The sequence below is a fragment of the Filicampus tigris genome, chromosome 4, assembly GCF_054856515.1.
Source record: "Filicampus tigris isolate MCC_2025a chromosome 4, RoL_Ftig_1.0, whole genome shotgun sequence".
Taxonomy (NCBI): domain Eukaryota; kingdom Metazoa; phylum Chordata; class Actinopteri; order Syngnathiformes; family Syngnathidae; genus Filicampus; species Filicampus tigris.
This window is the reverse complement of record NC_141220.1, coordinates 12,960,197-12,972,869: the sequence shown is the minus strand read 5'-3', so window position 1 is coordinate 12,972,869 and position 12,673 is coordinate 12,960,197. Positions and strand designations below refer to the sequence as shown.

Below are 12,673 nucleotides of genomic sequence, written 5' to 3'. Positions count from 1 at the left end.
CCGCTAAACCCCTACTAAAATAAAAAAAAAATATATATATATATATATATATATATATATATATATATATATATATATATATATATATATATATATATATATATATATATATGGGGGGGGCTGAGTGTGGGTGTGTGTGCGTACGTGTGCGTGCGTGTGCGTGTGTGCGTGTGTTGTAAGAGTAGTCAGTTGGGAAAAAGAAAGACCATGGTTCTGAAAGATTCTCTTGCTCTCTGAAGGCCAAAAAAATGTCCTGCTCTGAAAGCTGGAATGTTTTACATGCAAACTAAACATTTCCACATGTGGTAGTTGTAGCTGTAGATCTTCTTAAATCGGACAAAATTTGATTTGTGGACTTGAATTGCTTAACCAGTGCAACGCTATTTATCAACTGGCCTGAAAACAGAAAAATGTGATTGGGCCTCTTTGATGGTGCTCAGGTTCTTTCTGCCTCCAATAACTAACAGCAGAATAAGCTGGTTTACAATACAAATGCACAAAAAATAAATGTGTTGAACAAAAGCCGTTACCATTAACTCAGTGGTGCTGTCTTGTTTTTACTGAATAAAACACAACGTGAAATAAAAGAGCAATGTGTCATGTTGCGTTACTCACTTCCACAACGTTAGGTGCCTCAATTAATGGTGCTTAGTTTAAATTGACACAAACAGGAATTAATGTAACAATATGATTATTGTGGTTTGCGAGGGTGAAGAACTGCATTGTTATATAATCTTATTTGTAATTTTTATGATAGGTTCCTTTAAAACTTCCTGAATTTTTAATTTTAGCATCTATAAAGTATATCAACACATATGTTCATAGTGGCATTCTCTTCTTACGCAACATGACCCCAACCTTTGTAGTTACAGTCATTTAGAAGTAGCTCTGTTTGCCCAAGTCATTTTTTTTCCAACGGGCACGCCCACTTGTTCGGAAAAAAAAAGAAAAAGTGTGCGACAAACCCGCAGTTTAAGTTTGCCTCCAATGGCATACCGTAAATACCTTTCAAAGATGGCTGCTGAGGTACGCACGGAAGTAGGGCTTCCATAGCAAGTAGCGAGCGGCCACGACCGCAGCGATACACAAAATGCCGAAACGTAAATGTAAATTCACGGATAAATTACAGCGGAAGTTCCCTTGTTTCCGTCCCGGTCGGGACGAGTGGGAAGCAGAGTGTATGATGTGTAAACCTGGCACTTATGTGACCGTGTCGAATAAGGGCGCGGGAGACCTGGAAGCCCACTCAAGTTCTACTAAACACCAAAATGCAGCGAAGAACGTCGCATGTGGAGAACCGTTGCGGATTAAACAAGAAGATGAGTGTTTGGTAAATCAAGCCGACGATGGCGTCACTGCCGCAGAGGGTGTGTTTGCATTTCATACGACCAAACACCACAGCAGCTACAGATCAACTGACTGCACTTCCGCCTTGCTGAAAAAGGCTTTTCCTGATTCCGCGACGGCTCGACATTTTTCTAGCGCTCGCACCAAGACTGAGGCCATAATCAACGCTGTGATAGCCCCCCATTCTGTCGACATTGCTCTGGAATCCCTTGCAGAAATCCAATACTGCGGCGTGTCTACCGATGCGGGACACCACGGAGCTCTGAAGATCTCTCCTGTGCTTGTTCAGTATTTTGACTGGAAGAACGGCGGCGTCCAGAGCAAGCTTATTGAAATCAAAAACACACCAAATGAATCCGCTGACACCATCGCGCAGTATGTTAAGGAAACATTGCAAAAGAAGGGGATACTGTCAAAATGTGTTGCATTCTCGGGTGACACCTGCAATACAATGTCTCGACCTCACGTGGAAGGATGGAATATTCATGCAGACCTGTACAATTTACAGAACAAGCCTTTAGTTAGGGTGAGCTGCCCTGCACATGTATTAAACAACTGTGTGCACTCCGGGGCTGACACACTGTTGGTTGACGTTGAAAGCACCATCTTTAAAATTTACCAGTACTTTAACATGTACACCGTGCGCACAGAGACTCTGAGAGAGTACTGTGAGTTTGCTGACTGTGAATACAGAAATACGCTTTCTCACACCAAAACGCAATGGCTGTCGTTATTCCCGAGCATCGAGAAACTGCTGCACGTGTTTCCCGCTTTGAAAGCCTTCTTCTTGCTGCAGGAAAAGCCACCCACCCTCATCAGGACCTTTTTTCACGATGAGTTCAGTGAGATGTACCTGTGGCAGTTGCATTCCCTCATGTGTGTGTTTCACTCGCCTATCCTGGAAATGGAGAGGGAGAACCACTCGGTGGTGGAAGTGAGGAACATTCTGAACAAAGTCCGCACCACGCTCCTCGAACGCAAGGCCAAGAACTTCATGTCTCTCAAAGTCAGGGGCATGTTGGTACAGAGGCACAAGGACGGGTTTGGTCAAAGGTGTGACTCCTTCACCGCTCAAGTGCACGGTCTGTACGCTGCGTGTTTGGAGTACCTGGAGATGTGGATGGCGCCCATGGAGGAGTTCTCTTCTTTTGCGTGGATGAGTCTGAGCGAGATGCCTGACTGGAACCAAGTAGAGGCCTGTATCAAACACCTGTCAGACAAAGGCGTGACAATTGACGACGTCAGGTGCTTTGATGAGGTCACCCATCTGAAGCTATTCATTGAAAAGAGCAAAAGTGAAGGAGAGCTCAGCAATCTGCAAGCACACCAGAAATGGAGCAGATATTTCCAACGTTGCGGCAGTGACGCTCATCATTCGGAGCTGCTGAAGATGGCTCAGTTTTTCTTCGCCATCCCTCCTCACAATGCAAACGTTGAGAGGATATTCTCTCTCATGCAGAGCCAGTGGACAAAGGAGAGGAATCACTTGTCCGTGGAGTCCCTGAAAGGCCTTCTGTGTACACAGTACAATTTTAAACACATGTCCTGCAAAGATTTCCATGCTTATTTGTTAGGTAATCCTACACTGTTGGCAAAGTTGCGCTCCTCTGAAAAGTATGCCAAACCACACAAGGCACTACCAAGTGTTGAGTTAAATGGATGACTTGTTTTATTTGCAGAATCCCCCGACCCCCACCCCTCCTCAATTTTGTACTTCATTATTTATATATTCATTAATGGCAAAGCACATCAGGACTAAAAGTGAAATGTACAACTGACTTTTTCATTTTATTTTCATCTGTGACCATACAGATATTATTTGATGGGAAATAATAATTACACTGCTAATGGTATACCATTAATGATGTTGCATTGTGACATCCAAGCATATTGTATGAATATGTTTGATTATTTTAAAGCAACACTGTGTCATATGTCAGTTTTTGTCGATAATGGCGGCGCCATGTGGACAAAAGCGGTAGTGTTTTGACAGAAATCAACCACATTTCCCATGCGTGCCAGCGCGTAGTGTCGTGAAATCCTGAGCCGTCCTTATAGCGAAAGGAGGAAGTGAGTATGCCGTAAAGCAATTCAGGACATTTGTATTTTTTTGTGTGCCAGGGTTGATCCCATCCTCCTCAAAGTTGCTTTGTGCCAGTAAAAACGATACAGACCCCCTCAGGGCATGAATTCTGATTCAACTACTGTACTTGTAAGTCAATGTTTCATCAAAAGAGTTGTGCAAAAAAGGTATTAAGGTCGATTTCTTGCCTAGTGCTGCTTTAAAGCCTAATTGAAGCTTATTTTGCAGTTACAGTTTGTGTCTACATGTGTCCAGTAGGTGTCAGTGTATTCTAAAGTATCTCTTCACTGAAACTTCCAGCTGGGACCTCACTACTACACACCAGCAAAATGTTGTGCATTGTTCCACCTTTGTAACTGTGTGAAGCAGCAATTTGTTGAACCACATTTGGTTTGGTTCTTACTGGTATTGGAAAAAATGTGTACATTTGTAGTTGCTTTTTCAATTGTTTTGAAAATGTGGATAAAATGTTTACAATATTGTGTATAATCGCTTTTTTCCTTTGAATTCTACTCGGACAGAATTTTGTTCATATGCTTAACCAGGGGTCACCAACCTTTTAGAAAGGTAGAGCGACACTGAAAAAAAATGCTGTGCATCATTTACTCATTTTTATTTCTTAAAGTGGTTGCACGAAATATAATCATCTGAATCCAGATACCTTACTTAATTACACTATACTGTACATCTATTTTAAAAATGTATCTTGATCCATCTTATTTTATTTTGTGCAGCCATCTGACAAAAATAATTGAGTAAATTCAACCATCATTTTTTTTCACTGTACACTGGGGAAAAAAGACCCTTTGGATTTACTCAATTCAAACATGTACATCGGTTGCATATGATTAAAATCTGGTAAGACGATGTGATTTTCCTATGTTTTCCTCAAGAATAAACAAATGATATGTTAGTTTAACACATTTTAATCATGTACAAATGAAAAGCAAGTACTTTTTTTTTCAGTGCACTTATTGGGTACACTGGGGGAAAAATATGTTAAATTTGCTCAATTTTATATTGCCAAATGTTTGCATGAAAAAAGGAATCTGGATCTAGATACTTGTCTTAAAGGGACTATACAGTTCCTTAATGAATAATCTGTATCCAGACTTTTTTTTGTGCATCCACTTGATGAAATAAAATTGAATAAATTCAACCTTCATTTTTTTTCAGTGTACTGATTAATGTGAAGGGCTACCAGTTTGATGCAGACTTCTAGAATAAGCTTGTTCCAATTACCTTTAATAATATATTATGCATTCTTAATGAAGATATTCATTTATGATGACGTTAATGATTTCTGAAGAAAACAGATAATTATCAATGGCAACACTATCTTGATACATTTCTACCAGGGTTCACATTTTCAAATGATAACTCCTTCCTCGAAAATAACAATGTTCTATCACTGGTGAGTTGTTTCTAGATCAGCCCCACGACTACTCGTGGCCCATCGGGGCTACCGGGTTCCCACAGGAACCACGTTAGTGACCAATGCACTAAATCATGCTGTTACCTGAGCATCATGATTTTGGAATCTTATATTAAACCTCCGCACTTATACAAAATGAGCTCCAAGAACAACAAAACTCAGGCATTAAAAAGATGGAAAGGGAAATTTGCAAAAAGAATAGTTGTCAGTTAAGAAATTAACTTTAAGAATAGGTTCCCAGCAGGCCCACTAGTTGAAACACGGCATTCTGATTAATATTGCGTTTGTGGAATGGAGTTAAGCAGCAAAATCCACCTGTTTTTAGCCATCTCAGGGGGTGGCCATTTTGTCTTTTCTGTCAACTGAAAATGAGATCACAACTACCCAGGGCTCAGGTAATGACCAATCACAGCTTGCCTCTTTTCTAAAGCTGAGCCGTGATTGGTCGTTACCTGAGCCCTGGGCAGTTGTGATGTCATTTTTGTGATGTCTGATTACCATAAAGATGAGGATGGCCACAAAAGGTTATTTTGCCATCTTTGGCAAAAGTGGTTCCATGGTTCTCAACTTCCCGCATTTCCCTATTATTGCTGTCATGACCCACTTTTATAGCAGTTAAAACCATTTATATTTTAAAAGTAGCCTCTGAAAACACAAGTACGTATATTGTATATTTAAACACCAGTTAAGATGTGTTTTATATACTGCCAAAGCATATCTGCTAGCCAGGCTGCACTGCACTGTGTTTTCTTTAATGTCTAGCCGCTAGAGAGTGAGGTTGGCAATGTTGTGCTGCCATTTGGAGGGGATAGAACCACTATATTTGAAGAAATTGACACCCCCCCCGCCCCCCCCCAAAAGATATTCACCTTAAGATTCATTTTAACAGAGGAATGACTTTTGAAAGAGGTTTTCATGATGAACAATTCACACAACAGTAAAAAGTGACGACCAACCCTGTTCTGCCCTACTGTATGTCGTGAAGGCTTTAAGAAGTTCGAAGACTTTGATGAAAACAAGTTGTTCATGTCATCTTGTACTATGGGTAGTGATTGTGCATCTTTTATTCTGATAAACCTCTGACCCTGATAAGGTTTTCACGTCACATCTTTGTCTCTTGTTGACGTCAGACCTTCTGAATTAAAGCCAGCTATTAGTGAGACTGAGAGCACTCATCTTTTCTGAACAATATGCTTATATCAATGACACCCCGCACAGTCGGGGTGTTGATACTATGAAATCATCCACTACTAGGTTAACTTAACTGTGCTTAATCTCACTTCAACACGTATGAGTGTGCAGGACAATTATTTGTGCACCCTAGTTTTGCATGCCTTCCACAACAGAACAGCCTGCGGCTTGTTGTTGGGGCTGTCACACGGCTCGGGCATCACTGCACGTGAATCTCCACGTGGTAGCACATAGCAGCTTCTTTTGAGATCTGAATCGCTGTATCACTTCCACTGTTTCATCAAGCAATCTGCAAGCTTGTGTAGTAACCTGCCAATTTGTTTCAGAGTCCTGGAAAAGCTAAACATTAATTGGATATACAAGGAATTGTGGCCCGCCACCCAGGGAGATTTGTTAATGAATGCCTAGCTTGCATCAAGTGTCTGTTTTTCCTTTAACTGTGACTCATGCAATAGAGAACTGCTAAACAGCGTATGCCAACATCCTCCCCCATTGCACCTTCTCCTTCTATCGCCATAGGCTCTGGAGAATTGTTGTGTAATAAAGTGCGAGGTGGTATCTAAAATGTTATATAAAAAGGTCTGGTTGTTTACCATGTTTGACTCATCAATTTATTCATATTGTAACACAAGATCTATAATTCCAACCATAGAGATGAGATCTGTAAACGTTAGGGCTGTAGGATGTTTGATTTTCCGTGCTCGACCACAGAAAAATCACATTAGGAGAAACAATTCTGGATGTTTGTTCTGTTATTACAAGAAAATTTGTGTTTAGTCCTATGTTAAAAATCAATTGGACAGAATACGAATACCCACACATTTTCTGTTCCACTTTTCTTTTGGAGTTGGAGTCCCTCCTAGTTGAACTAAGGGGAAAGGCAGACTATACCCTGGATTAGCAAAAATCCATCATAGGCTGATGGTGAATCGTATTTTGGGAGGGACTTCATGCCCTTGCCAACTGCACAAAAGTGACCTTTACCAACCTCTGCACTAGTAGGGGCACAAGGACAGGCCACCAATGAAAAGAGCTCTTCGAATTGTGTGTCAATGTATGTGACATCTGGTAATTGACAAAGGCCTGCATGCCAGATCAGCAGATTACACCCGAGTCTTTAACAGTAATGCAATTAACATCTAGCAGGCCATCACATCTTTTCCCATATGTCTAACTGGCGCCATGCAAAATTCTATCACTCCACATTCGGCACCCAAAGGCAACAAGCGTGTCTTTACCTATTGTCGAGATGAGGCATGGCGTCATTGTTGTGATTTTAAGGCAGTGCATTGTCTGTGTGTCAATTAAGACAGAATAAAGGGGGATCACCTTGCTGGGCTTGCTGTGGAAGTTGACAGGAGAGTTAACGCTCAAGGCTAACGATGCTCATCTTACATGTGTGATAAAGCTCACGTTTACACATTAGCTCCCGAGGACCAAATACATAAGAGAAGGTCTGTAAACGGCACCATACTCCTGTTGATGCAGTGAAAGACTTAGAGTTTGAAAGAGTTGCTTCACCCCGGCAAGAGTAGAAAAATAGAAAGAGCATTATGCAAAAGTAAATCACAGGGGTGGGAGTCAGTCACATTATGTGCAACTCTTAAGGCTCATGTCTTAACCTTCAATTTTAAGCAAGTTGTGAGTCGGGAGACTCACAACTTACTGTGGCAAAAATCAAGTAAGTTAAGTGGAAATAATAATATAATAAATAATATGTTCTATCCGCCTTCACTTAACATGGCATCCTGATTAATATTGCGTTTGTGGAATATGAGTTAAGCAGCAAAATCCACACGTTTGTAGTCATCTCAGGGGGGGGCCATTTTGTCACTTTCTGTCGACTGAAAATGACAGCAAGGTTGCTCAGGTGCACAGGTAACGACCAATCACGGCTCACCTGTTTTCTGAAGCTGAGCCATGATTGGTTTTTACCTGAGCCCTGACGAAATGTGATGTCATTTTCAGTTGACAGCAAGTGACAAAATGGCCACCTCCTGAGATGTACAAAAACGGCACATTTGTCTAATTAGTGCCTTTCTAATTTGTGTCATCACCATGCCTATGGTTTTTAAATTCAGGAACAGAACCAGCGCTAGCTCTCAGACACAGAGTGGGTCTGAGAATCATGTTTATCTTCTTGCATTGTTGTTATTATAAAAATGATGAATAATGTATTCTAGAGCATGAGGGGATTATGTGTTTGCAGGTGGTCTACATGGGCTGGCAGAGTTGACACAGATATACAATACTAGGGCAGCCACAGACAAGCACAAGTGAAATTAATTTCTGATAATTCCTTGGTTGGGCACATAAACGCTAGAACCATTGAAACAAAGTGTGTGCAACAATTATTGGCCAATTATATGAAAGCACACTTTTTGTACCATTCAACAATGTTGTTCTTCAGCTCCAGGTACAGGTTTTTATTAAGTTATGTGTCCACTGCTGGCTCTACTGCATAATAATGGCATTTAAACCCAGAGGTGTCAAATAGAGGTCCAGGTGCTTCTACTAAACCTCCCCGGAGCTCGTTTACCTGCCGTTGAGTAGAAGCACATGTGGCTAAAGTCAAACTGAGGCAGGGTTTTTACTTTCTGGACCTCGATTTGACACCTTTATTTAAACCATCATTTATCAATTGGAGCATTGTGACTATGGTGCTAGATGACAGCTTTCTTACTAAACATTTACATTCTCTCACTTCTCAACATCTTCCCCAGGCTCATGTCCTTCTATGAAGAACATCAAAAGACATGATTCAGTGTTCCTGAGTAAAGCTACATGACTTCATCCGAACGAGAATTATGAGAATAATCAATCATGAAACCTTTCCGTTACTGGACACGGATTTAAGGATTTTGTTTTTTTGGCCATGGGTGGGCCTCGGTGTGCACAGGCCCACCCAGATTGACAGAGTGCCCGCCCGGTGGGATTCGTGGAAAAATATATACTTTTAATTTGATAGTAAATTATTATTGAATTATTTTTGAATTTGTGTTTCGTTGTGTTTTTTATTTTATTGAATATTAATAATGGCATAATTGTGGTTGTCTATGGAATATCCGAAATTCATGTTATTCAGTTTGTCATTTTGTTTGAATATACGATGTGTCGGGACAGGAGGTTGTGCTCAGTGACAGAAATATTCAGGCCCATCCTGATTTTTCTAGGCCCACCCATTAGCCACATTCTGGCTCCGCCCCCGCTCTCCAAATGGGCTAATGACATGTAGTCCACTTCATTGTCCACAGAATGATTGTTCGTAATCTCGGAGAAAAAATGACCACTCATGCTCAATTAGACTTGATTGAATCTTATTGTTTGTCCGTCCAGTATTTGGTTGTTGGTGGCTGCAAAATAATCTACCATTATCAAGGTTGGTTATGTGTTCATCTCTATTAATTTCGACATGTTATATTTTCACATTTTCTGGTGCCACTAACCTTTGCTTTGGACAAATTAAAGCGTGGACGTTAACTAGAACTCAACATGTATTTATTTACTCATTAAATAAATACACTGTTTGAATGAGTAGGATCCTGCTTAGCACAATAAACTGTTGTTTATACTTACAATAATTTGTTTACCATAGCAGATGGCAATTCGAAATAGACTAGACAGCTGGACTCCAGGTGGAGTACACCAAGCAGGAGGTGTATGTGTTGACCTATATTTTACATATGGCCATAAGGCCATTGAGAAGCTTACTGTGTGTCTAAAAATTCACCTCCTACCCGCTGTGAGGTTGAGCTATACCCGTACACTTCTCTGCCAAATGGCAGCAGTCATTGATGCTATCTCATTTGACCGCCATCTCGCTACAGTTCGCCTCATCAGACAGCTGGCAGCAACGAGTCTATGTTCCAACAGTATGTTGAGCACAGGTTGTTATCCTTTAAGTGGAGGCATGTGTGACCAGTTTCATCTGGCCCTGGGTAGCCCGGCCCCTTCTAATACCTGTTCTCCATTGATTCCAGATCTGGCTTAATGCCCCAAATTTGTAAACCAACAACTAGTCCAAGACCAGATGATGAGTGGGAAGATAAGACAGCAGCCAATCCGGTCTGACCGAGCAGTAATGGAATACAGTAGCCTGATGCTTCAGAAATAGCAACATTTCCTGTCTCCAAAACAAGGTGATATACTGCTTTTATTTTTGGCCAAGGGGCAGAATGACTGTAAGTGAAGGTCCTGCAGCTACTAACGGAATGGACAAAAACAACATTGCAAATGATACAGTATGTTGTACTTTTTGTCTACATTATAAAATTTAGTTGGGGAGAAAGGTAGTACTTGGGTATTTGTCAACAAAAATAACTACTCCTTCAATACTTCCAGCAACATAAGGGTAGAAATGGCAGAGTATTTTGTGATTGCAGTATGTTTCCAAGGTTACCTAAGTTAACAATATCTTCATCTCTGACGTCCCTTCACTGGCTCCCTGTGCATTTTAGAGTTATTTTAAAGGTTCTTTTACTTGTTTCAAATCTTTAAATGGTCTCTCCCCACCTTACCTCTCTGAGGTTCTCCACCCTTACGCACCTCTGGTGCCTCAGGTTAGCGGACCGGATTCTACTGGAGGTACCGAGGACTAACTAGAGGCTCAGAGGGAATTGAGCATTTTCTGTTGCCGGTCCCTACCTCCCGCTACATGTTAGGCAAGTTCCATCTTTGCCCATCTTTAAAATGTGTCTTAAAATAAATGTTTATTCTTTGGCTTTTGAGCCAAATTGCCCCTCGGTGTGATTGTGAGTGCGACTGTTTGTCTCTGTGTGCCCTGCGATTGGCTGGCAACCAATTCAGGGTGTCCCCGCCTACTGCCCGAAGACAGCTGGGATAGGCTCCAGCTCGCCCGCGACCCTTGTGAGGATAAGCGGTATGGATAATGAATGAATGAATGGCTTTTGACTCGGCATGAGACTCCGTATCGTTTTAGTGTTTTCTGGTGTTTTACTGGTATTATGTTGTTTTAACTGTCGTTATGAGACACATTTTTGCTCTTTGTACAACACTTTGTATGCAGAGGTGGTTCTTTTAAAGTGGTCCATAAATAAGGTTGAGTAGAGTTTAATTGAATCGAGTAATATCCCTTGTTTTGTGACTTTTTACATTTTATGGGCAAATTTCTATATATAAAAAAGTGGTATGTACCTTTTTTTTTCAAACCCCTTCCATTAGTCTGAGCAGCGTTAATACTATAGGCCTACACTTGTGTCTGTTATGTATCCTGACAGACTTATTTTTTCTCCCCCCCCTAAACTTAACTGTGCTCTCTTCTTGATGTCCAATTATTAATTGCATTGTTGTTGTTTGTGCAGTTGGAAAGTGGAGCACATAACCATGGCGATGCGTGTCACTGGGAGAGAGGATGGATTCTTTGCACCCAACCAAAGACATTGTCATTGGTAGAACACTTCAGTCCAGAGCAAGTTTCCCTCATTGTTTAAAGTACAATGTTAACCATTTGGACCCAAAATGTTCATTGAACAATAAAAGGGTATATTAAGTTATTCATTGGGAGTATGAAGTCTGCTCCAGAGGTGTGAATGCTTTCTAGTCCAGGTTAAAAATGATTCTTATTTTCCCATGCCTATGGATTGAGCTCTTAAAAATGATTTTTTAAATACAATTTTTAAAATGTCTTTTTTCTTGCACTTTAGTGTCATGATCCATGTGTTTGTTTCGAATTGTATTTGGTTTTGTTTCTTTTTATGTATTCGTTTTCTTGTGGTTCATGTCTTGTCCTGTTCATTAAGTCTGTTGTTTACACCTGTGCTCGTCAATCCAGTCCCTTGTGTCTTCCAGTCAGCGCTGTCGGCCACTTGTGTTTTGTCCAAGTGTTCCTCATTGTCTCGTCTGTTTGTTTTTAGTGCCCTGCTTTCATTCGGTCTAGGGTCATTACTGTCACATACCCTTGTCCAGTCTTGTTACTTGTAGTGGTTCTGTTTCCCAGTGTTACATTGAGTTTTGATTTTGTATTTAGATCCTACCCCAGTACCCCTTCTATTTTTTTTTGTCAATAAACGTAGTTCAGTCCATCCTGCCCTCCTGCCTGGCGTTGTCTGCGTCCCTGCATTTGGGTCCACAACCCTGTGCTAACCTGAAAGAAAGTTCTTTAAGTAGCCTAATTTTAGTACGCTATATTTATTTCTGTGCTTTGTTTTAAATGTCTTCAGGTCTTTTACTTGTAAATGTTGTACTTGTAATTTTGTGCTACATAAATAAAGTTGCCTTGGCATTCTAAATATATTTAAAAAAAAAAAAATTCAGCATTATGACAATTTTAAAATCTTTGAAACAAATTAAAAATATATGTTTTCTTCCAATCTACAAATATGGTTTACATAAAAACTTCCAGGTTAAACTGAAAGCGTTCTTTAGATTATATAATTAAATCATTTTGATTATTTTAAATTAGGACAACCAAAAACAATAGGTTTGCTTTTCCTTACAACATTTCTTGATGGTAAAACTTTCGAGTTACATCAATTGAAAATGTTTAAATTCATCAAAGCCAAAATATTGAGTGTGACAGATTATTTTGATATTTTAAGTTCATTTGGTGTTTTTTTTTTTTTTTTTTCAGTGTAGGATATTTTGGTTTGACGCCAGCA

At 40.3% G+C, this 12,673-nt stretch overlaps 1 protein-coding gene and 1 long non-coding RNA gene across 2 annotated transcripts; both read left to right on the top strand.

Annotated features, from left to right (window-relative positions):
* Window positions 1-1,011: 1,011 nt before the first annotated feature.
* LOC147148534 (uncharacterized) lies at window positions 1,012-4,400 on the top strand. The gene has a single exon (XM_086028639.1). It carries the CDS (start codon window positions 1,091-1,093, stop codon window positions 3,008-3,010), a length of 1,920 nt encoding a protein of 639 aa, XP_085884765.1. The 5' UTR covers window positions 1,012-1,090; the 3' UTR covers window positions 3,011-4,400.
* Window positions 4,401-9,273: 4,873 nt separating this feature from the next.
* On the top strand, window positions 9,274-12,103 carry LOC147148533 (uncharacterized). Its single transcript, XR_015086622.1, has 3 exons — window positions 9,274-9,435; window positions 10,037-10,195; window positions 11,378-12,103. It is a non-coding gene; the product is annotated as an uncharacterized LOC147148533 (long non-coding RNA).
* Window positions 12,104-12,673: the final 570 nt, after the last annotated feature.

What these genes read in the sequence shown, in the direction of transcription:
- LOC147148534 (XM_086028639.1), top strand. Translation starts at nt 1,091, where the DNA reads ATGCCGAAACGTAAATGTAAATTCACGGATAAATTACAGCGGAAGTTC.